The 26,974-nt window shown below is 49.5% G+C and overlaps 2 protein-coding genes across 2 annotated transcripts in view; both read right to left on the bottom strand.

Annotated features, from left to right (window-relative positions):
- Positions 1–1,088: 1,088 nt before the first annotated feature.
- The window catches only part of LOC136611022 (E3 ubiquitin/ISG15 ligase TRIM25-like), a 181,107-nt gene continuing 155,221 nt past the window's right edge, over positions 1,089–26,974 (bottom strand). The window contains exon 2 of the mRNA XM_066590261.1: positions 1,089–2,126. Within this exon, the coding sequence (XP_066446358.1) occupies positions 2,110–2,126 (17 nt within the window). The 3' untranslated portion in view covers positions 1,089–2,109. The remainder of the gene's footprint in view (positions 2,127–26,974) is intronic.
- On the bottom strand, positions 19,580–23,477 carry LOC136611020 (E3 ubiquitin/ISG15 ligase TRIM25-like). The gene has a single exon (XM_066590259.1). It carries the CDS (start codon positions 23,466–23,468, stop codon positions 21,834–21,836), a length of 1,635 nt encoding a protein of 544 aa, XP_066446356.1. The 5' UTR covers positions 23,469–23,477; the 3' UTR covers positions 19,580–21,833.

Genomic DNA, 26,974 nt, shown 5'->3' with positions numbered 1-26,974 from the left:
TTTGCAACCTGATTTGTTGTTTGTATTTACGCATTCACGGTGATTGGTTGCTTAGTTCGGCTAATGTAGAAGTTGGGAGTAAAAGGCCAATATGCCTCCCCCACCATTTTACATGCGGCCATTCCCTCCCTTTACCATTTTACCACCACCTTACATGCGCCCATTACCCCCCCATGCACCCACCACCACCACCTTACATGCGCCCATCACCCCCCCACACACCTACCACCACCTTACATGCGCCCATTACACCCCCCCAACGCAGCTACCACCAACTTACATGCGCCCATTACGCCCCGCGCATCCACCAGCACCTTACATGCGCCCATTATCCCCCCACGCACCCATTACCCTCACCTTACATGCGCCCATTACCCCCCCACGCACCCACCAACACCACCTTACATATGCCCATTACCCCCCGCATATTAACTCTTTCTGCCCTTCTGCCCTATTCAGCAATTCCAGCAACCTGATTGGTTGTTTGGCTTGGCTGATTCACCAAACAACCCATCAGGTTGCTGGAATTGCTGAATAGGGCACCACCACCACTTTACATGTGGCCCTAGAGTCCGGAGCATGCAAAAAGCCGCTTACCTCGGTGCTTCAGCACTGTCACCGGTGCCCTACAGCTGTGTGCGCCGCCGTTCTCGCGGGCTGACTCTGTTGCCACCGGCTCTGTGAATGAAACACGCCCCCAGCTTCTGATTGGCTAGGGGCGTTTCATCCAGAGATCCAACGGCAACAGAGCCAGCTTTTACAAACTATGCTGCGTGCAGAGAGGCTACCCGGGGTGCTGCGGCTCCGCGGCTAGTATTCTTGGATTCATTGTATTATGTCGCCATCGGAATATGTGGATGGCGACATAATACAATGAATACAAGAATACTAGCCGCAGAGCCGCGGCACCCCTGTTGGGAAAAACTGCTGCAGCCTAAAGCGCACTGAGCAATATTTTTTCTTTGCCTAAATCAGTGGCGAATGATAACATATTAAATATTGTAATATATGTAAATCGGCAACAATAGTATCTTCCTCACCAACAAGCAGCCTGTAGTTACCCGTTCCCTGCTAGCCGCCTCCACAGATATCTATGTAGTGTTCGAAAGTAAATAGAAGACCCTGGAGGAGGGGAGGAGGGGGATGCAGTTGCAGATTTTCATGTGGTGTTTTCAGTGAACCACCATCAAGGGACGTACGATGAGGAGGGTTTTCCTAAATGTTTTTGTACCCTTTATATGGATTTTGGATCCAGTTCCCTGTGTCATGATAATCTACATTTACTGCATAGATGTTTTTACAGCTTCCATTGAGTTCACTAGAAGCTGTGTAACTCCAGGTGTTGTGAGCTCCCCCTAGTGGTGGCTGCAGGAAGCCAGTGTTTCAGCCCCTATAAAGATATGTTACACAATTACTGTGAATGTTACCTCTATTAAGAAAACGTACTGTAGTGAAGCAAAAACCATGTCTGTAGGTGCAACTCCTCAGGCCCCGATGACTATGATGCCAGACTTGTTTCCAATACACTCTTTGAAAATGAAAAAACACAAACATAAAATATAAAATTACACGTTTCAACCCCGGAATTGGGTCTTCCTCAGGCATAGAGAGTAAACCAAACATGTTGGACTAAGCGAACCTAGAAGGGCTTGCAAGTCCTCCCCACGTCTATCACACCTGTGACCTTGAAGTGATTCATGTAGTTGTGCACATGTTAGTGCAGCCCCGTCAGGTGCGATCATTAACTACAGAGCATTGTTCACCCCATCAGTTGTCTTTTGGACTTGCTACAACTGATTAGCGCCTCACTTGTCCTCCGTTCCCTTTGTTTCTTTTTTTTTTTAATAAAAAAAGTTTTTCATTGGAGAAGACGGTATTCTGGGACCTCCTATATGATTTCTCTCCTGAACAGGCGTTGCCAGCATCTGGACTGAGGGTATAAGGAATTCCTGCTATCTGGGGCATCTGTAGCGCCATGCCAGGTTCTAGATCAGAGACGCAGCACTCTTTAGCAGCAGAGGTTTGGCTGCCTCCAGTATATCAATGTCTGGGTCCAGAGAGTGTCCAAGTCCTTCCAAGACTAAAATGGCAAAAATGATGGATGCGAAGTTACTCTCCAGTTTCACCTGGAAATAAGGAAAAAATACAATATTATCTGCAAAATCCTAGAATAATGTCACCGAAAGATCGGCAAGTCCGTGACACTAACGACATGCACTGATGGGCACTTTATTAGAGCTCCCAGCCCTTTCATGATTGGCCCTTCTACTTCATCACTAGTGAATGGAGGTGGAGCGGCCAGGGATCGTTCCGGCCCCCTACACAGAATGATCCATCATTGTTTTCTGCAGACATAAACTGAACAACAAACAAAGAGCGAATGAATCCTCATTCATCATTCAGTCTCGGCATGCATTTACACTGAACAATAAGGCCAACACATTTTTTTGAGTTTTCTGTTCATGAGATTTTTTAACTGTTTCTGGGTGTATTTTTAATGCTGATTTAAAATCTGTCGGCAGTTTTTCTGTGGATGCTAGAGTTTTCTTGCAATTTGTTATTTTAGATTTTAGTTGGAAAATCTATGCTTTCCCATTTAATTTTTTTTGTGCGTGATTTGGGCCTCTCCAAGCAATCGCCAGAGCTGTTAGCCTCAAGACTCCCAGAGAAACATTTGCTACATCGCTCAGCAACAGTTTCTGACTTCCGAAAGAGAGAGCAAGATTTTATTAGATTGTTTTCAGAGGAAAAGGATTTTGTTTTTTCTCCCGATATTCCAGGCCTTCTCCATGAATTAGGGATAAGCCCGCACAGTGCGACAGAATGGGGATTGTTTCTTGATAGCTCCAAGCGTAGCTTAAAGTGTGTTCTCTTGCACAATGGTAACGTCTGCGGTTCAGCTCCAGTTGGACACTCTGTGAATTTGCGAGAAGAGTACAATGATGTCAGGAGAGGAGCTGATCTACTGAAATATCATGAGCCCAACCGGATCATTTGTGGGGAGCTGAAAATGGGCAACTTTCTTCTTGAGCAACAACAAGGTTTTCCCAAGTATCCGTGCTACATATGTATGTGGGATAGCAGAGCTCGAGCAAAACACCGGGTACAGAAGAAGTGGCCATACCGAGAAACCTTAGAATAGGAAAAGCAAACATTGGGAAGGAACCTATCGTCAGCCGAGACAGAATAATCCCCCCCCACTCCACACAAGCTTGGCCTGATGAAGCAGTTTGTGGGAGCATTGGATACATATGGCGATTGTCTCCAGTATAGTGTTTCTGCACTTCCAGCTTTATCTTTTAAGAAATTCGCGTTCTTTTACATGATGACAAATTTGTCAAGCAGATGAACAGGAAGGAGCAGGCAGCATGGACGTCTTTGTAGAAGTTACTAAAAAGTTTCTTGGTAACAAAAAAGCTGAGAAACTTGTTGAAAAAATGTTAGCGGCCTTTCGTGAACTTGGATGCAACACGAGTGTTAAGCTGCATTTCCTTAATAGTCATCTCAATCAGTTCCCAGAAAACCTTGGGGATGTTAGTGATGAGCAGGGAGAACGCTTCCATCAGGACTTGTGTACAATGGAGGAAAGATATCAAGGATGATGGGATAAGAACATGATGGCCGACTACTGCTGGTCCATAAAACACGATTGCCCTGGGCAAATACATTAATGTAAATTTCTGCCGTACTAGAACTAGTGCCGACTGTAATGGCCGTCAGAAAGCTGTTGTTCGTTACCCTACAGGTATTGTAAATAGTAAATACATTTGCATCATATCATCTAAGGTTGTTATTTCCCCATGTACCAGGTACTTAATTGTGTCGAAAATGTTTAAATGCTAAATTGCAAAAAAAACTAAAGCTTACAGTAAAAAACCAACTCCAGATTTGAAATCGGCAAATTATACTACAACAAGTGTTCATATAAATGCAAGAAAACCTTTGTTGGCCGGTGTTATGATCCCCCCGCAGGTACGAATCTATGTGGAATCTACTGTATGGTGGCAGATATGCTCCTGTTCCTGCAGGCTGGTTGGGATATCCTCCCTTTTATTATACATCAGTTTCCATTTGGATGACCTTTCTCTGAAGCTTCACATTGTGTGGATGAACTGATGGTTGTCCACGACTCTATCTGTCGTTTGGGTGAATATATCTACACATTTATTACTTGGCGCACATGGATGATGTCCTTTGATTGTTATTGCGCAGGATTTGGAGACTATGTTCCCGCGCCTGTGACCCATGACGGGTCTGTACGCTGTGATGAAGGCTGACCAGTGATGATGGAAGGGTATTGGCTCTTCATCTTGGGAGAGGCCTATATGACTGATGGTAATTTGTATCACTATTCATATGAGACGCTTGTATGTATGTTTATGCTTGATGGAAACCTTGCTACTCTTATGTCCTTGGAGGAATAAAGACTTTTGCATATTGCACCTTGAATTCTGTCCCGTCTTCCTATTACTCATCATAATATCGTCTGCGGCACAAACCGTACTTTCATCTCACGCCAACATTTACACCTCCATTACTTCTTCACATAATAATGAGCGTCCTTCGTCTCTTCTCTTGTCTGCGGCCCAACAGCTGCATACATCATCATCATGGCCATAGGTCCAGACCCCAAATACCCCGTTGCATCCTTACTCACAGACACGTAGATACGCTGTAGGTGTCCCTAATATCCTGCGCTCCTCACATACTAGCACTGGCGGCTTAGCTCTCCCGTTACACATAGCTCAATCTCATTACTGCGTTATTACACATCCTGTGTCATTGAGGCATCATGTACATTACACTCCATTACATCACATCAGGTAGATTACACTGGCCTCATTAACTCTTTATGCACAGCACTTACAAACATCACATATAATATTAACCCTTGCAGGGCCGTGCTCAGACTGCTGGCACCATAATTAACTCTTTAAGCTGGCACCATATAAGCACAGTACCCTGAATCCGTTTAGCCCTACCCCGGCCAGGAATTGTATCTCCACACAATACCCGGGATGTAGCCCCCTCACTGATAAGCTGGTTCGCTGCTCGCTTTCCTCTCTGTCTGCAGCATCCGTGGTGAATCTGTGGTACTGGTGCCACAATGTCAGGCACTGGCAGAGGAAGACTCCCTCTCCTGCCACGTGTTACGGGGTGCAGGAATGTGGCCAGCGATATCTCCGGTCCCCGGTTTATCAGGGACCTCTTGAGCCTGGTCACTCAGCTCCCTGACCGCCCCCCATGGGGAAATGGCTGCTCTGCAGCTCAATCAAATAGGTCTCTGCCACTTTAGAATAGGCCCTCAGCACTGCTCTTCTGTATCTCCGCTGTCTCTCTATACTACTGCTCTGCCGCCATGATACGCAGCTCTCCCTCTATGTCTACTGGGCACCTGCAGCGCCAAGCTTCTTCTGGGCTCTGGGAGGTGGGCGAGAGTCTAGACAAGACCTCAGCCGTGCTGAAATCAATGTGCCTGCTGGGGACTGATCCTCACAGTGGTGACCCCGCCACCTCATCAGGGAAGGCAGAGCCCTCTCTTCTTCCTCCTCAGACAGGTTATAACAAAATGGTGGCTTCAGCATGGCGCCATGTGCTTATCACTGCCTCCCCTCCCTGACCGTAGCTCTGGCTGGTGAAGGGGAGCTGGTGACACAGCACAGCAACAATAACAAACCGGCACAGGTAATCGCCATCTGCTGGCACATTCCCCGTCCCCCCTTCTGGCTGTGTCCCGGACTGGAGAGGGTGGGGCTTGAACTTGCAGCCATTGTCCGCACTGACAGCCGCTGTATGCCGCTCCAATTAGTAATGGGGGACACTGTGGCATTACCCCTCTATATTACCATGAACGTGAGGAGCTAACACACACATATAATTTGGGCTGGGGAGCTGTGTGACAGCAATTCTCAGAGTCGTATGGAAATCATTTCCATTGTTACCTCAGAGGACGCTGTAGAGTCAGGCTGATATTATTACAGGTGTGACGTTTGTCTCACCTGCTGTAGGTAAATATTATATCGGAGTTGGCTAGGGGTGCAGAGTCCCTACTTCAGAGGAGTTACTAATTACCCACTTCAGGGAGAAACATTTCAGAAGAGGGCAGTTTATCAGTGAAGCCCACTCTAGTCATTCATAAGTCCCTTCATTGTAGTCCTGTGGATGAGGCTGCGGGTCGGAGGACACTGATGGAATCCCGATTCACCTCAGAAAAGGAGAGACTGGTCTGAATTACCTCAGGAAACATGAAATGTCCAAGACTCCCGCTCTCCGGTGAGAGAACCGTCACAATGAGCCCCATGATGATGATCCTTTCCTGAGGGCTGACCGTCTATGGGGTTATGGCAGTGGTCTATGTCCCACATTGTCCTGGTCCAGCCCCCCCCCCCTCGTCTGTGGAAGTAGATGAAGAGGTAATACACCTCCCTTCCTTCCCACAGCCGGCAGGCCACTTTCTGGGGGACACAGCTTCATTCTCCTCCTGCCTGGAGTCAGAGAGGGCTCACATAATTCATGGCCATGTCCGGGCACTCCTGTGTGCTCTGTAATAATAGTGCCTTCTTCTGAGGAAAAGATGGAGAACAGACGTCTCCACTTCCTGCCTGCAGAGACCAACAGGGAGTCACTCTGTGGCGATGTCCTTATACAACCTGAAGCCCTGTCACTGTATGCATCCTCCATTCTGAGGAGAGTCACTTGGTGGGAAGTCCATCCTAATCAGGACTTTACCTCAGGGCTCATTCACAGGGGCGTGACGTTTTTTGGTTGGCCATGTCACGGTAATAGCGGGACAATGACATAATTGAATGGCTGTGATTGGTTAACGCAGCGTCGGCTTTCATTGGCTGATGCCGCACTGAGTTAGCCAATCATAGCATTAGCTTTTAAGCCCTACCTCCAGAAAGCAATGCTCGGCCGGCACGGAGGAGGGAGCGACAGCCTGCAGCAGCGCCGCGGGAGGTGAGTATTGATTTCTTTTTTTTTTTCTACAGCGTATTCCCGGCATATAAGACGACCCACAACTTTGGAGAAGATTTTCAGGGGTTAAAAAGTCATCAGAAAATACGGTACATTTTTTTCTTAAATAAAAACTGCTTTCCGTTGCCATATTCTGAGACACAGAACTTTTTTATATGTTTTAGTCGAGTTTTAATTAGTACCATTTTGATAATTTCTAACGAAATGAGCCAGAATACCAAGAATGGCCCCTCCGGCATTCTGTCCTTCGTAGTGTGGGATGGATATTGTGATACTTTAATATTACAGACTTTTATGGACACATCGACACCAAATATGGGAATTTTTAAAGTTTTCTTAGAAGTTTAAAAGTTAACTGCCGCGATCAGACCGGACTCAAAGCCACCGGGTATGAAGTGGATTTGGCTCCTGAGCCCACCCCATACACACTTCATGACCACCGAAAAGAAATTACATTAGGTGGTCATGAAGAGGTTAATAATAAACTTTATTTCTTCTGAGCCAACATATTCAACAGAACTTTACAAGTTAGGGGGTCCGCGGGCAGTCAGAATCAGATACTGCTGACATGCAGCTGTAATGTCATATGTAACACGTCTGTAGTGCAGGTTCATACTACAATCATGTTACATTACGCTCGTCTAACACTGGCCTTCGGGCAGAGTCAGACGAATGTATGCGCAAATATGTTTGCTGGTACACATGAATGAAGTAAGGCCGAATGCACACGGCCAGGTCAGATTCTGCATATGGGATCCCGCAGCGGAATCTGACCCAGTGACCGGTCGGTGATCTCTGCGGACCTGTCCGGATTTTTTCTCATCTGTGCTGTGGATGTGTCAGCGTCACGCCAACACACATGCGCAGTACAGATGATGCCGCCCCGTCACTTGGGTAGACTGTCACTGCGGACGGATCGTGGATCAGATGGCTTCCATTGACTTAAATGCGCCGCGCCGAAATAGAACATGCTGTGATTTTTCCCTCCGAGAGAAGAAAATTGCAATTTATTTCCGCTTGTGGACAGGGAAAAGCGATTTTCTATAGCATTGGGCCTTAGGAGATGGCAAGACGGCGGCTGATATGTTCGTGCCAGCAGATAGATCGTTTCTTGCAATCGAAATGCCAGTTCACACGCTCACATGTTACACCCTTGCCATGGAATAGAATGGCAATTAAATGTCGAATTAGGGCCAGCTGTCTTCTTTTCCCAGCATTGTACAAAGGGTAACTCCCTCCACCTCCCTTTTTTTAAGCTGCCTTAGAAGTCAATGGCAGCTTACTGCACAACACGGACAAAGATAGGACATCTTTTCGCAGGTGAAGATTTTGTATGGAAGAAAACACGTTTGTCTGAACGAATCTATTGGAATTGAAGACATCGCTTTGTGGCGTTATATGGCCGACATTATCACATATAGAAACGCCTCCGCAAATACGTTTGTCTGATCCGCCCTTAAACTCATAAACAGCGTGAATAATAGGTCGCTGTACGGCCTTCATCAGAGGCCTGTGTCAGACATATACGTCCCTGGGGGGTAACATATATGGACAGTGACGTCACTAGAGGTTCCCCAGCACTGCGGAGATAAGAATTGCACCAGCCACTTCACTGCTGCCCCAGTGACCTTGCCAAGTGGGGGCAGTCAGTGTATGCCCAGGACTTGAGGCACCTACATTATTATGCTGCCATTGCTGATTCCCCCAGCTCTGGCTATGCAGTAGTATCTCTAGGAATGAGCCTGGCATCTGCTATGAAGTACCACAGTAAAGGCAAGCAACCAGCAAGTTTTGTGCCATCCTCCGCTCAGTCTGTGCAGCTCCGGGCTGCCCCTTCCTGCAGTGGAAGTCATGTAAACCATAGTGACAGCAGAGTTGTAGACCGCAAAGTGGTTAACGATGCGGCGTGGGACTGGGGGCAGGGGGGTGAGGGGTTTAGACATTAGCGAGCAAAGGTAGTGGGGAGGGAGGAGCTAGAACAGGAAGTAGAAAGGAGAAGAGCGGGAAAAGCCACAAACTGCCGAGGAGTGGAAGAAGAAGGACGTAGGAAAAGAGCAGACGAGCAGAAGGAGAAAGTAGGAGCAGCAGCAGAGAACAAAAGAACAAAGCAAGACCCAGAGCACAGTCGACAGGAGTCGGACAAGAGAGAAGCCATCAGAAGATAAGCTTAGAAGAGTCGGGTGGAAGATAGAAACGGCGGAGGAAGAAGAGAAAATGGATGACTTACGGGCCATGATCCAGGAAGCAGTGATGCAAGACGGCACCGGATGGCTGGAAGAGGTGCTGGCAAGCTGCAGGACGATCGCCGAAGCCAGAGAGCCAGTCGGGGAAGAAGGACAGCAGCGGAGATCGAGAGAGGAGCCAGCCTGCACGCAAGAGGCGACGCGAGGAAGACCGCAACAGAGACCTGAGAAGGAGCCAGCCAGCACGCAAGAGACACCGCGAGGAAGACCGCAGCAAAGATCGGGAAAGGAGCCAGCCAGCACGCAAGAGGCACCGCGAGGGAGACCGCAGCAGAGATCGGGAAAGGAGCCAGCCAGCACGCAAGAGGCACCGCGAGGGAGACCGCACCGGCGAAAGCAGCCCCCCGCGAGGCTCAGTCCGAGCCCGGCGCCGAAGAGGGGAGGAGGAAGAGCCAGCCAGGGCAGCGCAGGCCCGAGGAGGGACGGAGGAGCAAACCGGAAGTCGGCGCCGGTACTGAGAGCTACGGTGGGAGGACCGGCAACGGAGGCACAGAGGACTCTAACCGCGGAGGGTCCGGAGCTCGGAGGACGGCGTTCGGAAGCTACAGCGGGCTCCGAACAGATGCAGCATCGCGCAGCCAGGCGCAGGACTACAGGACTCGTGCGAGGTGAGCGCAGGATGAGCAGTGGAGAGGAGCAGGGGAGCGCGCGGTCCGGCCGCACGTCCTCGCAAGATGGCGGCGCAGCGCACGTGGCGGCACAGGCAGCGCCGGGGGCGCGAAAAAGAAAGAGCCCGCTTGGCAGGGGGGAGGGGGGAGAGGGGATAGGTAGCGAGAGGGGGAGAATGGGTAACAGGGGCCCACGCAACCCCCCCCTGACACACAGCCCGGTTAGCACCAGCGGGTCCGACAGCAGCAGGGAGGGGGGAGGCAGGTCACGTTACCCTACATTGGCAGCCCGGGGAGCAGGGACAGCACGCCACATAGAGGGAAACAGGCCATTTAGGACCCCACGCAGCCCTCAGGGGGGAACGGGGAGGGTACACCCAGACACATGGCCCATTCAACCCCCCCACCTCCCCCAGTACATGGACGCATTTCAGGCCCGCCATCCCCCCCCACACCCCCACCCACCCTCCTTCACCTTGTACCAGCGCCCACCAGCCCAGACCAATGAATACAGGCACTGTTATGTTAACCCCCACTACATCCCCCCTCCAGCAGATCCCGTAGTTTATCACCCCACACATAGTCAGGCCCCACGCCGGAGCTCTAAGAAACAGGGCCAGGGGGCCAGGCAGAGGCAGAAAGAGCGAGTCAGGCAGGAGAGGCAGGATAGAGAGTTCCAAGCGCAGCTAGAGAAGGCAAGCGTAGGGCGCAGTACCAGCAGCAGGGCGCGCGAGTCAAGCGAAGAAGTGCCTAGCAGCGACCAGGACGGATATTGCGTGCGAGAGGAGCAGCCACGGTGGGCGGACCCGCAGTCATCCCTTTATCGGAAGGTCCGGGAACGCCGTAGGTGGCAGGAGCTTGCGCAGGATCGGTCAGGGCCGGACCAGCCTGGCACGTCCCAGTCGGATAATGCAAGGAGGGCTCGGCGGTCGAGTGGTCGGCAGCCTGCGTATGATCTAGGACGGAACCAAGGGAGCGGTACAGCGAGGGCGTCACCCTTGGCAACGCCGGAGGTCCGTCCAGTTGGTGAGTCCACCCTATACAATGTTTTAAAAAGTGTGTCGGATCCCGCAGCGGGTGCGGAGAAAGATGACTTAGTGTCGGTTCTGAGGTCGCTGTTGAGCAAGGTTGATTCAGAAAAAGGGCTTTCAGTGTCCTGTGTGGCTCCAGGGGGCGCAGGCCCACCTGCGGGTAATATTGGTGCTTGCTCAGCAGCGGGTGCAGAAAGTGTTCCAACGGATAGTTTGCAATATGCTGATTCGTTGTTTTGTGGTGTTGCCCCTTTGGGGGTGGGTCTGCCCGATGATGTGATTGAAAAGATTAAAAATGGCTTGTATATTGATATATGGTCCTTGCTTTCTGCGGACCACGTGATGGTTGACAAAGAGCGGTCAACAGAGCGAGGTGCTGACAAAAAACCGAAGATTGCAAAAACTTTTGGAAATTGGTTGCAGGCTTTTGTGATTTTGGTTCATGTGACGTGTCAGTATCAGCCGCGCAAAGCGACGGAGATGATGGTATATCTGAATACTATTTATAGCGCGTACCGGTTGCACGGAGGTGCAGCGTGGTGGCGCTATGACGAAGATTTTCGGCGTCGCGTGTCGGGAACTCATACGAGTTGGGCCTCTAAGGCCACTGATGTATGGATTCAGCTGATCCTAGCGCAGCGTCCAGCCAGGACTTCCTTTCCCGGGGGAGGGCATCTCAACCACCCGCGGCATCTCCTAGGCCGAATGGCTCCTGTTGGTTGTACAATGAGGGCCATTGTCGATTTTACGCAACCTGCAAATTCCGGCACGAATGCTCGGTATGCGGCGGGCAACATGCGGCGATCCGCTGTTTCCGGAAACAGAGGTCGGTACCCGCGGTGGGTAGCACCGGCGGAAATGCGAACGCCAGTGAGAAGCCAGTACCTGGATCCGTGGTTAAACATGTACCACAGGAAACAGGAAGCAGAAATCCTTAGGTCAGGATTTCGGGAAGGCTTCAGAATTCCGTATGCGCATCAGCCTGCCACTATGTTATGCCCCAATTTGAAATCGGCAAGGGACGATATCGAATTGGTAAAAGAGAAGGTTCAAAAAGAAGTGGAGTTGGGCCGGATGGCCGGCCCTTTCAGTGATCCTCCTTTCGAGAACTTGCGAGTGTCTCCTTTGGGTCTGGTACCTAAGAAGGAAACCGGGAAGTTCCGATTGATACATCATTTATCGTTCCCAATAGGGGGATCGGTCAATGATGGCATCTCAAAAGAAGAAGCAGCGGTAGCCTACACGTCGTTCGATTGTGCGGTTCGGTTGGTAAGGTCGGCGGGTAGATTTGCGCATTTGGCAAAAGCTGATATCGAATCAGCGTTCCGTTTGCTTCCAGTTCATCCGGAGTGTTTTCATCTTTTGGGTTGTAGAATTGAGGACCAGTTTTTCGTCGACATGTGCTTACCGATGGGATGCTCGATCTCATGCTATTTTTTCGAGTTATTTAGTTCCTTCCTTGAGTGGATGTTAAAGTATGAGACGGGTATCACATCGGTGATCCATTATTTGGACGATTTTTTGTTCGTCGGCTCGAAGACATCGGGTGATTGCGGGTTCCTAATGAAGAATTTTAAGAGGTTAATGCGATTAGCGGGGGTCCCATTGTCCGAAGAAAAGACGATGGGCCCAGTTACATGCCTAACGTTTTTAGGGATAGAAATCGATTCGGTGGATATGGTTTTCAGGTTGCCGGCGGACAAAGTGGCCAGGTTGCGGCAAACGGTAGGCGAAGTGGGTAAGTGTAAAAAGGCGACGCTGCGGCAGGTTCAAGTTTTGTTGGGTCTTTTAAATTTCGCCTGCAAAGTGATCCCCATGGGGCGGCCATTTGCCAGGAGACTATCATTGGCGACTGTGGGGGTCCGCGAACCACACCATTTTATACGTGTGACAGCGGGAATAAAGGCAGATTTGCATTTATGGACGGTGTTCCTGCATTCTTTCAACGGGCAGGTGGTATGCCCCAAGGAAGATGTGGAAGGAACCGACATCAGTTTGTTTGCCGATGCGGCTGGTTCGGGCGGTTTTGGCGTGATTTTCAACAGCCATTGGTGCAGGGAGTCCTGGCCAAGGTCATGGAGAGAAAAACGGTGGACGAAGAACGTAACGCTGCTGGAATTTTTTCCGGTGGTGGTAGCAATTGAGTTGTGGGGAGCAGAGTTACGAGATCGGAGAGTATGTTTTTGGTCGGATAATGCGGCGGTCGTACAGACGATAAACAAACAATCGTCGGCCTCCCCGCCGGTCTTGGCTTTGTTGAGGCATGTGGTGCTAAGATGCTTACAGGGCAATATGTATTTGCGTGCAAAACATGTCCCGGGTTGTGACAACAGAGCAGCTGACGCACTCTCTCATTCACAGATGGAGCTGTTCAGGGAACGGTACCCGCAGGCGGATGCCGAAGGGGTACGCTGCCCGCCTTCCTTATGGAATCTGGCAGAGGAGAGTTGTTGAAGCTGGTGGAGTCATCGGTGGCGGCTTCAACGTGGAGAAATTACAATTCAGTTTGGTTATCATGGTTAAAGTTTGCTGGTGGAAAAGTGGTAGGAGGTGAAAGGGCAAGGTCAGCGACCTTGGATATGCTGACGGAGTTGCGTAAAAAACGGTTGTCGGTAGGAGCGGCCAGAAAGCATCTAGCGGGAGTGGCTTTTTTGTTAAAATTACACGGGAGGCTAGATGTGACTAAGGATTTCGTGTTCCAACAGATAATCCGGGGGTGGAAAAAAGAAAAGGTCCAGACGGACACGCGCCGTCCAATCACATTTTCAGTATTGACAAGCCTTTTGTCAGTTTTGGAGTCGGTCTGTGCGTATGAATACGAAACACTGTTGTTTCGAACGGCTTTTTCATTAGCATTTTTCGCGGCCTTACGTATCGGGGAGATGGTCCCGGCAAGTAAAGTCAAGTCGGGTGGCCTACGGGCCAACGACGTTATCGCTACGGGATCGGCCATACGGATTGGGATAAGAAAGTCGAAAACGGATATTTATGGGAGAGGTGACTGGCTCACCATTAACCAATTAGGGGCACAATGGTGCCCGGTGCAGGTTACTAGCGAGTTCATAAAAAAGCGCCCCCAGAGCGGGCAATTTTTAGTGCATGCATCTGGTTCCCCGCTCACGCGTTTTCAATTTTCGGCGGTTTTACGTTCGGCATTAAAGAAGTGCGGTTTGGAGCCGGCAGAATTCGGGACACATTCTTTTAGGATTGGGGCCGCAACGACGGCGGAAGCCCACGGCATGACGGAGGACGGTTTGAAACGGTTGGGGCGATGGAAATCGCAAGCGTACAAGTCGTACATACGACCGGACCGTACGGTAGACGTGGTTTTGGAGTAGGATTGATGTGTACGGAAAGCTTAGTGTTACGTAGGTGTTTTTTCTTGCAATTTGCGGGTATTTGCTATGTTTATCTTGTTTCAGCGTCTGACCCCTGGCATGTTTGGATCATCGGCCACTCGTTTATCTATTGGGCGGAGAGAAGAGCGGCCACTCGACCTATGGGAAGGAATCTGGGTCTGAGTGGCGCGCTTGTAAACTGGATTGGCGTGCGGGGGCTTCAATGGCCCAGGATTTTACAATTCGTGCTAAAAATCAGCAGGTGGACCCCCCGGAGAGTTATACTGGTCGTTCACGCCGGGGGGAACGACTTAGGAAGAACTAAAATGAACGAATTACTAGTGCTGATGAAACAAGACATGATGCGTTTTAGAGACTTTCCAGGATTGTGTTCTTGTATGGTCGGATATCATGGCCAGGAGATGCTGGAGGGGTGCCAGAGACGGTGATGCGATTGAGCGAGTAAGAAGATTGATAAACCTGAGGATGTCCAGATTCGTTCAATCGTTGGGTGGAGTGGCAGTTCGCCATTGGGAACTCGAAGACAAGGAAAAAGGAGCACTTAGGGACGATGGAGTGCACCTTAATGATGTTGGTTTGGACACGTTTTTGTCAGGACTTCAGGATGGTGTGGAGATGGCGTTGGCTAGGGTTGGCGTGGTGGGGCGGGATGCGCCATAGGAATACGGCGCATACCGCGTGCCGGGAGCTTCCCATGCGGGCTACGGCTTAGAGGAGGGTTTGCAAGCCCTAGGTAACAAGGGGCTTACGAACGTCCTGTGGCCGTTACGGTAATAAAAGTTCAACAGTTTAGGCATGGGAAAGCGTTAGGAATTTAGAATTAGGAAATTAGGTTAAATTAAAGGTTATAATATATGTTTTAAAATGTTAATAAAGCTGTGGCCAACCCACGTTTTCAGCAAGAAGTTGTAAGTATTGGTTATTATAAGATAGGTTTATTATATGATAAGTGAGCGTACACTTTGGATTAGGATGCCCCCAGTCCTGTCAGGAGGAGACGTACGGTGAGGAACAACAGTACAGCAAACTGCAAAGAAACTGCCAAGGGTTAAAGGGTTGTTCCACTTCTGGTTGTTTTGCTACAAGAAGCTCAGTACGTTGTGGAGAAGCCCAGGTCAGCTGTGCAGACGGAGACCTACTGATGTGAATGGGATTCAGCCAGCAGTATGAATTCTTCCTTCACCCGGCGTGTCCCGCCCCTTTACAGGAATGTCACGTAAAGCTACTGATTTCCATCTCGTATGCCTGTTCTCCTGTTCACTACGCTAAGGCCACTCTCACACACACGATTTTTCACCACAGCATTCAGAATGCCGCGGTAATCGCAGTACAAGGCTCCCATTGGTTTTAGTGGAGCCTCGCAGACCTGCGCTCTATCACGGCGGTTTCTAATGCTGTGATTTTCCATCATTGGCTGCTCTATTTTAGTGCGATTAGCGCACCTCATCACAAAAGGGAAAAAGTGAAACAAAAATTTGGCAAACGAGTGAATGAAGTGAAGAGAATGCTAGTTCCTCCCTGGTGGCGTTCAGCGGGCAGCGGGCGGTACTCGCACTCTCACACCAACTCCTTCCCTGCATTTCTTGCATCACAGCAAAAATAATTTAGGTATCTGAAGAAAAAAATAGGGCAGTAAAACCACCAGATGGGCGAAATCCCTAAAAAGTATCTGGTTCTGTAGGACTGAAACAACCTGCCATTAACCCCTTACTGACGGTCCAGCCCTTAACCCCTTACTGACGGCCCCAGTGCCTTTTTACGGTCTAGCTAAGTGGGCTTTAATCCTAAGGCCCATTTACACCAGCAGATGATCGCTAAAAGATCGCTCAAACGACAGCCTGGGTGACGGCTTTAAGGGATCATTTTGCATAAACTATTAAGTAGCTACTTAAAGGGGTTGTCTCGCGAAACCAAGTGGGGTTATACACTTCCGTATGGCCATATTAATGCACTTTGTAATGTACATTGTGCATTAAATATGAGCCATACAGAAGTTATTCACTTACCTGCTCCGTTGCTAGCGTCCTCGTCTCCATGGCTCCGTCTAAATTCGCTGGTGGCTTGCTTTTTTAGACGCGCTTGCGCAGTCCGGTCTTCTGCTCTGAGCACGAGCCGCTTCAGTGTGCTCCCCGCTACAGCTCTTCTGCGCATGCGCAGACGAGCTGTATCTTCTCGGGAGCGCGCTGGAGCGGCCATTCTGCCTCTCTTAGAGGAAGGTGCAGAGCCGCCCAGCAGAGCTGCCCACCCGCCCAGCAGAGCCGCCCAGGTAAGTGATGGGTGACGGACTGACGGGGGTGACGCGTGACGGACTGCCGCTGTGGCCCCGGAGCCTACCGCTGGACCCCGGAGCCTACCGCTGTGGCGCCGGAGCCTACCACTGTGGCGCCGGAGCCTACTGCTGTGGCGCCGGAGCCTACCGCTGGGCCCCGGAACCTACCGCTGGGCCCCGGGGCCTATCGCTGGGCCCCGGAGCCTACCGCTGTGGCCCCGGAGCCTACCGCTGGGGAGCCGGGGGCTAGCGCTGGGGAGCCGGGGGCTAGCGCGGGGAAGCCAGGGGGAGCCGGGGGCTAGCGCGGGGGAGTCGGGGCCTAGCGCCGGTTACCTGCTGCCTGGCGGTGGGTGACTGGTCGGCCGCGTTCAATCCCGGGGTCCGGTCAGTGGCTGCGGGGCGTCTGGTTGTCAGGGAGACACAGCTGGTAGCGTCTCGGGAGCGCGCACGTCGGGCTACAGCAAGCGACGGGAAAAGAGTCGGCGGCCATCTTGGGGAAACTTTTTATAAGTTGCTGAAACGCTGGAACTGTAAGTACAAACCAGCTAGAAAAGTCATTTACAGGGGGGCTTAGTAATGTATGCCTAATAAGGAGGACTGGGCAAAAAAAAAAATTCACTGCTTCCTCGAGACAACCCCTTTAAGGGCAATTAAGTGTGCAAATGAAGCCTTCCCTGAATGCAGTTAATAGCCCCAGGGCTCTTATCTGCGCTCAGATCTTTTGTTCTCCACGGGAAACAATGCTATCAGCGCTCCCCGTGGAGAACTGCTGAGAAGGCTGAACAACGATTTTTAGGTTAGACTGAATTTAATCAGCTAGCAGTGCCTGAAAATCGCACGATGGGCGCACATTTAGACGCAATGATTATCGCTAAAAAGATCGCCGATTAGCGATTTTTTTAGCGATCATCAGCTGGTGTAAATGGGCCTCTAGAGGACGTAAAAACATGCATCCTCTTTAGATTAAAGCCATGTGGGCTGAGGACGTGACGCCTCCATGCTGTCTGTGCCTGGAGATAGCTGATAACATGGAGCCAGGGGCGTAACTATAGGGGATGGGGTTGCAGCCAGGCCCAGGAGCCTTAGGGGGCCCATAAGCCCTCTCTTCTCCATATAGGGAGCCCAGTACTATGAATAAAGCATTATAGTTGGGGGCCCTGTTACAGGTTTTGCATTGGGGCCCAGGAGCTTCAAGTTACGCCTCTGCATGGAGCTGTTATGGTGGTGGGCGGCAGGGAACCCCCTCCCCCCCCCCCTTTCCAGCAATGCAGTCGGCGGATAGCCCCAATCGCAATAAAGTAAATAAAAAGTTTTTTAAAAGTTAGTTTCAGCTCTTCTCTCGGGTCGCATCCATGAGGGGCGCTGAAACTACTCACCTCCCTCTTCCATGATGTCCCACGATGATCTAGTCCGGAACTGACCCTCTGTCGTCTTCTGCGCATGCGCGCCAAAGAAAAAATGGTGTTGCACGCGCAGAAGAGGAGATTGGCGCGGAACATTTGAAATCCCCTGGTTCCCGGCTACTGAAGGTCATTTTGGCCGCTCAAGGGATCTACAAGTGGGCAATGGGGCCTAAATCACCTTCAAGCAGAATGTCTGTTCTGAAAGCCACCGGCTGCTCCTTTCGGTTTGGGCCCCGTTGTGCATACAGATATAAGATTAGGGCCACAATGGGGATGTCTGTGAACACAGGACAAACAGGGGGATCTATTTTGGGGTGTAGATTCTCATTTTTGTGCGCACTACAGAAAACAAAATCTGTCTTTGGAATGACATATATGCAAAAATATCAAATTTTATTTTTTTCTCCTCTAAATTGCATTAATTCCTGAAAAAAACTGTGAGGTAAAAATCCTCCTGACCCCCTCAGTGAATACAGTAAGGGGTGTAGTTTTTAAAATTAGGTCATTTGTGGGGGCATCTATCATTCTGACACCCATGAGCCTTTGCAATCTTGGCTTGGTGCAGGAAAACAAAGTTTTCCTCAAAATGTCGATAAGTTATGTTAAATTTGTACGTCTCCTAAATGGTTAAAAAAAAACAGTTTTCAAATGTGCGCCAGAATAAAGTGAACAGATGGAAATCTATATCTTAGCAAAAAAATTGTACAGTATGTTCACACATATTTGGGATATTACTGTTGAAAATGTGAAAAAAATAACATTTGTTTCAAAATGTTCCCAATTTTGGCACTTTTAATAAATATACACAAATTCTATATAAATGAAGTACAACGTTTAGGGCGCCCACCCACTGGCGTTTTTTTTCCCTGCGAAATTCGCAGCATTTTTTTCTCTGCAGGGGTCTATGGGACTTGTAATGTTAAAATCGCGATCGCGCAAAATCGCGATTTCGCGGTAAATTGCGATTTTGCGCGATCGAGATTTTAACATTACAAGTCCCATAGACCCCTGCAGAGAAAAAAATGCTGCGAATTTCGCAGGGAAAAAAAACGCCAGTGGGTGGGCGCCCTTAGCGTAAAACCAATGTCAGAATCACTGGGATCTGCAAAACCTTTACGGAGTTATTCTATGTTAGAGAGATTTGGCTTCGTCACTAAGGGGTTAATAGTTTAAAGAGGCAGTTGCTGATACCCGTCACCTTTTGTCAGGTGACTGTCTCCTAAAGTGAAGAGCCTGATGCGGCCATGTCCCAGCTTATTGCACGTGGCGTCACGATCAGGTGAGCTCCATCATTATATTCTGTTTGATGAAGAAGCCATAATGGGAGAGAATTCAGATGTTCAACTTAAAGAACAATATGCCCCCTGCTGGCAACAAGTAGAAATAAACTGTTTTTGTGTCATATCCATTGGGATTGTCGTGACGTAGACTTCCTAAACTGAATACATTGCTGGAAGTGTTGCTAATCCTCTAAGGACCTGGAACACAAGTCTCTGGTCGACGGCCATCATCTGAGATGTAAACTGAAGCTCCCGGGCTCCAATGTAATATGTGTAGCATGCCTCCACCGGCCATGTGACATTGTAATACTGGTACCTGGTTATGGGGCGACCTCAGGCACAGGGCGGCTGCTACCTCTGCATCTCCTGAACTATGAAACATATGACAAAGCAGTGATAACATCCAGGGAAGACGTCTATTTTATTATATACGGCCGGTAACATGACATATGATACAGCGGGATTATTACACGACAAGAGCAAATCACCAGAATAATAGAAATATTATATAACAATAATATGTCACAACCACAATCTTTGGTCTATTGCCAGTTCAGCTTATTTACAGTTCTTTACTGTTTTCAAGATCTCTGCTTGCTGTCATTCTATTGTATAACAGCAAGCAGAGATCTACAAAACTGTAAAGTATTTATTTAGAACGTTTCAAATTTCATTGCGGCAAATAAAGATTCTACTTCTAATTCGGTGGCCATTCTTCGGTTAGCTCCAATAAGGCCCAATGTCCACGGGCAAATAGATTTATTAAATCTGCGCAGGTCTCCCGCATGCGTGATCCGCGCCCATAGGGGATCATTGGGCACCCGCAGGCAATTAAATACCTACAGATGTCATTTTTCCCCGATGCGCGGATCACACACACAGGAAAACACCCGCAGCATGCTCCATTCTGTACGGTTTTCCCGCACCAATGGCTTCCACAGCTTCTATTGAAGTCAATGGAAGCCATCCGCCCCGCAACACAGATGCTGCTGACACTGCGTCCGTGCACTGGCGACATTCATTGTGCGGGGTAAATAATGCGTTGCTTTGATAGATCAGACTTTTATGGACGCAGCGATACCAAATATGTGTTTTTGTTTTATTATTTAAAATTCTTTTATTAGAAATCTGGCAAAGGAGGGGTTAAAGTTTTATTACTTTTTAAAAAAAATTAGCAACACTTTATTGATCTTATTTTTACTTTTTTTTTTAGTCCCCAGAGGGAACAACAACTTGCGGTGCTTTGATCGCTCCTGTAGTATGATGTAATGCCATAGCCTTACATCATACTGTGATAAGGCAGACATTCTATCAAGCCACCCCACGGGTATGACTTCATAGGAATTCTGCCATTAAAGCCCTGGGGCCTTACAGAAGACCGCTGGCTTTCCTGACACGAGCATGGCTCCCTGCGATTTCACTGACAGCGGCATTTAAAGGGTTAAAAGCTCAGATTAGCCCCGTGACTTATTGAAGCTGTTGCCGCCGGGTGTTGGCTGTAATGCACTCATATGGCATGTGTGTGCCCGCCTTTATCTTCAGGCACCCATTGACTTCAATAGGAGTATTAAATCACAGTAATTGGAACATGTTCTGGGTTTTTTGACGCATGTTAAAAATGGATGACGCAAAAACACAACAAAAACTGAAGTAGAACACACATACTGTCGCAGGGAAATCGGTCAGTTTTTCACTGACTTAAGTCGCACTTCCCCTGTGAATAAGACCTAGGAGTTGCCATAGACACAAAAAAGATGGTTACTTATTAATCACTGCTTATTATACCCTATGGGGGGCTCAGAACACTTTCAAGGGGTCTTATGCTGAAAAGGTGTTCTGTATGACCAGACAAGGCTGCTGTCCAATCTGGGCGGTATGTTGTGTTGCACTGTCAACTTTTGGACCTGTTAGAGCAGGGGTCCCCAACTCCAGTCCTCAGGGACCCCAACAGGTCATGTTCTCAGGATATCCTATGGTAAGACCACCTGTGGCAATGTCTGAGGCACCGACAATAATTACATCACCTGTGCAACACTGAGGAGATCGTGAAAACATGACCTGTTGGGGGTGAGGGGGGGGGGGGAGGACTGGAGTTGGGGACCCCTGATCTAGAATGTTGTACAAGGAAGTAAACTAATAACAGTAAGGCTGGGTTCACACGGGGCGGATTTGTTGCGGTTTTGCTGCAGTTTTTCTATTGTGGCTTTGCTGCAGAAGAACTGCTTCTGCGCCAAAACCGTTTCAAAGGTTATTTTTGTCTTGCGTATCTTCCGCAGCGCTTTTTTACTTTTGCAGCGGATTTTGCTGCATCCATAGAGGTCTATGGACAAAAAAGCACTGCGGAAAACACAAAAGAATTGACATGCTGTGTCTTGAAAACCGCACGGCAGCTGCATTTCCGCACTGCGGCAAAGCGGAAAAACTCCGTCCTGTGAGAACAGCTTTTTGCCCAAACACATTTGCACTACATTGCGCTGCAAACACAGCGGTTTTGCCGCAGTGCGATTCTGCAATGGCAAACCACGGCAGAACCACCCTGTGTGAACTCCAGCTAATAATCCCGGAGGAGCCTCCATATTAGACCCTAACAGATCACCTTAATGTATTGTTGAATATTCTACATCCCCGGCTCTGGGGAATTCCTTACAGCAACTGTGATTCCTTAGCTGCAGATTCTCAAACTGTTAGTTATATCAATACATCCAAGAAATGGTTCATCTACCCATAATACAGCATGAAGCGGCTCAGTGAAGGAGGCAGTGAAGGTGTGTAAGTGTCTGATGGGGTCACACAGCTCATAAAAGGACAGCCGCCCGGCCCCATAATCCAGACAGATCCTGAATCTATCACTGGATATAATGTGAGGTAACCGGATCTCTTTACTGTCATGTATCACTGAGTACTGATTATTATACTTCCTCAAACACCAGGACTTGTTATTATATCCAATGTATGACTGCAGCCCCCTCCTGTCTATACTGGGGTAACACATCCCCACCATCCACCCCCCTGACCTACTGCACTCCACATCCCAGTAATATCGTCCTGAGGAGAATCCCCTCCTGCTCATCACCTGATCATACTGGAATCTCTCTGCTGTTTCTGGACGCTTCTGGTTCTCTCGTGTCCCGGTTGCCGTTTTCAGGTCATGTGATATATGGATATAATTACCAGCAGTGTTTACATCCAGTAATATGTCTGCAGGACCCTCCCCATAGATCCCCCTCCTTATATCTGTTACTATGTCACATAATGTGTGTAATGTGTCTGAGATCACAGCCACATCCGGACCATCTACATCATGGAGCGGTTCACCATGTCCCCCCGTGTCTCCATCATGTCCCCCCTTGTCCCCATCACCTCCATCATGTCCCCCCATGTCCTCAGGATCACACAAGTCCCCAGTGTCTGGTTCCTGTAAGACAGTCAGTGGATCAGTCATGTTACACAGCTCCTCCATGTGTCTCATCTTCATGGACAGCTCGTCCTTCTGTATTTCCAGCTTCTTCATCACAGCAGAGAGTGAGAGTGACTTTCCCTTCTCCTGCCTAGAGATCTCGCTCAGGACCCTCTTCTCCAGGTCGTCCAGCCGTCTCCTGATGTCTCTACACAGGGCGGTGACTCTCTTCGCTTCTCCAGATGCTTTTTCTTGAGCTTTTCTCCCGCGCTCCTCCAGACTCCGGACTCTTTCCTCAGTCTCCTTCCTCCTTGTGGTCAGTTTCTGGAGAACATTTCTCAGTCTCTTCTTCTTCTTCTCAGAGGCCTCATCCAGCATCTCCACCCAATGACCCCGATGTTCTCCGGCCAGACTGCAGGACACACAGATACAGATGGCGTCCTTAGTACAGAAGTACTTTAAAAGTTCCTTATGGACAGAACATTTCCTGCTCCCCAGGTTGGCTCTGGGCTCACATAAGACGTGTTCTGCTGACTTGTTATGAACTCTCAGGTGTTTCTCGCACAGAGAAGCTTCACACAGCAGACAGGATTTAGCAGCCGGTACAGGAGAGTCCACACAGTAAGTGCAGGAGATCCCGGCTTCCGTCTGTGTCGGAGGAGTAATCAGGAAGTTCTCCATGATGTTACGCAGAGCCAAGTTCCTCATCAGTGCCGGCCGCTCCTGAGACTCCTCTCTGCATTCAGGACAGGAATAAACTCCAGCCTCGTCCTGTGTATCCAGCACCTGATGAATACAGACCCGGCAGAAGTTGTGTCCACATCTCAGCATTACAGGATCTGTATAAGTGCTCAGACAGATGGAGCAGAGCAGCTCGTCTCTCACAGCAGCAGACGCCATGGCTGACAGAAGGAGGAAACGAAACTAAAGGTGTCTGATGCTGAATAAACAGCAAAGTTGTAGTCACACCCATTCACTTAATAATAAACTTTATTTCTATAGCGCCAACATATTCCGCAGCGCTTACATAGACAGGGGATACAGAAAGACAAAATACAAACATTACAGAACCACGGTCACATAGTAATCAGTTGATGGAAACAATAGGGGTGCGGGTCCTGCTCCAACGAGCTTACATACTACAAGTAATGGGGTGATACAGAGGGTAAAGGGGCTGGAGATGTGCGCGGTATGGCAAGGTGGAGAGTGAGGGATTCTATACACATAGACAATGGTCAGACATTTGGCCGTGTGACGGCAGAAACGGTGTGACTGCAGGAGCGGTTTATGATGGCTAGCAGGGATTGCAGTCGGTAGGTCAGGGAGCATGTTATCAGGCGGAGTACAAAGGGGTTTGTTTAGGGAATGCGGTATGCCTCCCTGAAGGGGTGCGTTTTTAGAGCACGCCTGAAGTTCTGCGAGTCCTGGATTGCTCGGTTAGCCTTTGGTAGTGCGTTCCAGAGGACCGGTGCTGCTCTGGAGAAGTCTTGGAGGCGGGAATGAGAAGTTCGAATGAAAGGGGCGCTCAGTCTGGTTTCATTAGCAGAGCGGAGAGCCCGGGCTGGTTGATGGATTGAGATAAGGGAGGCGATATAGGGGGGCGCTGTACTGTGGAGGGCTTTGTGGATGAAGGTAGCGAGTTTGAATTGAATTCTGTATTTAACGGGCAGCCAGTGCAGTGACCGGCACAGGGCAGAGGCGTCCGAGTAGCGGCTGGACAGGAAGATGAGCCTAGCTGCTGCATTCAGGATGGATTGGAGGGGGTAGAGTTTGGTGCAGGGGAGGCCGATCAGCAACGAGTTGCAGTCTTAACCCCTAAAGGCATTGTACGACTTAGGGCTCACACCCACGACCAAATTTTAACACGGTTTCCGCGGCGGAATTCCTCAGGTATTACATTCTATTGAGCCCAATAGCTTTTCTGCCAGCCAATGCCAATACGCAGAATTTTACCGCGGATTTACGCGAACAGTAAGAAAAAATGCAGCATGTTGTATTTTCTGCGGATTTACGCCGCGGGAGGTGTCCAGTAATATATTAATGGAGACCGCAGGAAATGCGCGTTTTCCGTGATCACTAGCGGGCATGTTTTGTTTACCACCCCGGTACTCCCTCTGCATAAATCCGCGGGTGTATCCTGCGACGGTCGGGGGCGTGAGCCTTTAATGAATTTTAATTTAAAGAAGTTCAGCGAAAAAAATAACATCCAATTTCAAAACACAAGATTTCTTCCAGGACTCAGATGTTACAAACAAACCTTTATTATACGGCATCCTCACAGAAGCAGATGGACAAAAAAGGGGAGACTCCTACATGTTTCAAGCCTCACAAACCGATCTCTTCCTCAACTTCATGCCTCAGCTAATGTTACGGCACTCTAACCCCCCGAGCGCCAGGTGAGGTGCCCTGAAATTCCCGCGCCCCACTGTCCCTGCCTACTTGCCTCGACCCTGGCTAACCCAGGCGGACAACTGGACGGCGGTCCCTACCCTGGCTCGGGACCTGGCGACTGCAAGGAAGAACTAACTGTCGGGGGACAGAGTGCCGACAGAAAGGCAGATGGAATGACCAACAAGAAAGACTGAGCTACAGACAAACAGGAAGGAATCTGACTAGCAAACTAGGAGCTGACTGAGACAGGCTGCAGACAGGACTGACTAGTGGCTAACAGAACTAATAACTGGCAGTGAGCTCAGATCACTGCCAGTCTGTTAACTACAAGGCTCCGCCCAGGGGCGGAGAGTGGGAGGAGACAACTCCTCCCACTGCTGCATAAGAAGGATGGAGGAGTGCGGGCGGCACCCTACGGGCGGACACGCCCACGCCGCCGCCCACCGGTCGCCCCAAGCCGCCGGGAGAGCCCCAACACCAGAGCTCCAGGACGCCGGAGCCGACGCCGGAGCGACGCGCGCTGACCGCGGGACCCCACGCCGCCCTGCATGGTAACACCTAATCACATTAAGAATACATGTGACGTGCTGATTTGAGGTCATGTGCTTTCTGAAGGCTGCATTCACACGAACGTATATCGGCTTGGTTTTCACGCCGAGCCGATATACGTCGTCCTCATCTGCAGGGGGGGGGGGAGGATGGAAGAGCCAGGAGCAGGAACTGAGCTCCTGCCCCCTCTCTGCCCCTCTGCACTATTTGCAATGAAAGGTGGCAGGACGGGGGCGGGGCTAAATTCTGAGAATTAGCCCCACCCCCATCTCGCCTCTCCCCATTGCAAATAGTGCAGAGGGGTGGAGAGGAGGCAGAGAGGGGGCGGGAGCTCAGTTCCTACTCCTGGCTCTTCCATCCTCCCCCTCCCTGCACATGAGGACGACGTATATCTGCTCGACGTGAAAACCGAGCCGATATATGTTCGTGTGAATGCAGCCTAAGGCTGATGTAGACACAACGATTTTCGCTCAAAATTCGCTCAAAACCATCTTTTGAGCAATAATCATTGTGTATAACTGCACTGACATTGTGCATAACTGCACTGATTGGCTGGAATCGGCACACGTGACGGGGCGGAGCTACGAGGAGCCACTCTCCGGCACGAGCGGCCCCATTCAGAAGGGAGAAGACCGGACTGCGCAAGCGCGTCTAATCGGGCGATTAGACGCTGAAGATTAGACGGCACCATGGAGACGAGGACGCCAGCAACGGAGCAGGTAAGTGAATAACTTCTGTATGGCTCATAATTAATGCACAATGTACATTACAAAGTGCATTAATATGGCCATACAGAAGTGTATACCCCAACTTTGATTCGCGGAACAACCCCTTTAAAGTGTGTTCTCTTGCACAATGGTAACGTCTGCGGTTCAGCTCCAGTTGGACACTCTGTGAATTTGCGAGAAGAGTACAATGATGTCAGGAGAGGAGCTGATCTACTGAAATATCATGAGCGCAACCGGATCATTTGTGGGGAGCTGAACGTCTTGTGGACGTCTTGTGTAGAAGTTACTAAAAAGTTTCTTGGTAACAAAAAAGCTGAGAATTATGAGGAACTTGTTGAAGAAATGTTAGTGGCCTTTCGTGAACTCGGATGCAACACGAGTGTTAAGCTGCATTTCCTTAACAGTCATCTAGATCAGTTCCCAGAAAACCTTGGGGATGTTAGTGATGAGCAGGGAGAACGCTTCCATCAGGACTTGTGTACAATGGGGGAAAGATATCAAGGACGATGGGATAAGAACATGATGGCCGACTACTGCTGGTCCATAAAGCGCGATGCCCTGGGCAAGTACATAAACGTAAATATCTGCAGGACTAGAACTAGTGCCGACTGTAATGGCCGTCAGAAAGCTGTTGTTCGTTACCCCACACGTCCTGTAAATAGTAAATACATTTGCATCATATCAGCTAAGGTTGTTATTTCCCCATGTACCAGGTACTTAATTGTGTCGAAAATGCCT

This window comes from Eleutherodactylus coqui, chromosome 2, assembly GCF_035609145.1.
Source record: "Eleutherodactylus coqui strain aEleCoq1 chromosome 2, aEleCoq1.hap1, whole genome shotgun sequence".
Taxonomy (NCBI): Eukaryota; Metazoa; Chordata; class Amphibia; order Anura; family Eleutherodactylidae; genus Eleutherodactylus; species Eleutherodactylus coqui.
The sequence above is the reverse complement of the archived record's forward strand: the minus strand, read 5'-3'. Positions and strand labels throughout refer to the sequence as shown.

Coding starts and splice junctions, on each gene's coding strand:
- LOC136611020 (XM_066590259.1), bottom strand. CDS start 23,468: ATGGCGTCTGCTGCTGTGAGAGACGAGCTGCTCTGCTCCATCTGTCTG.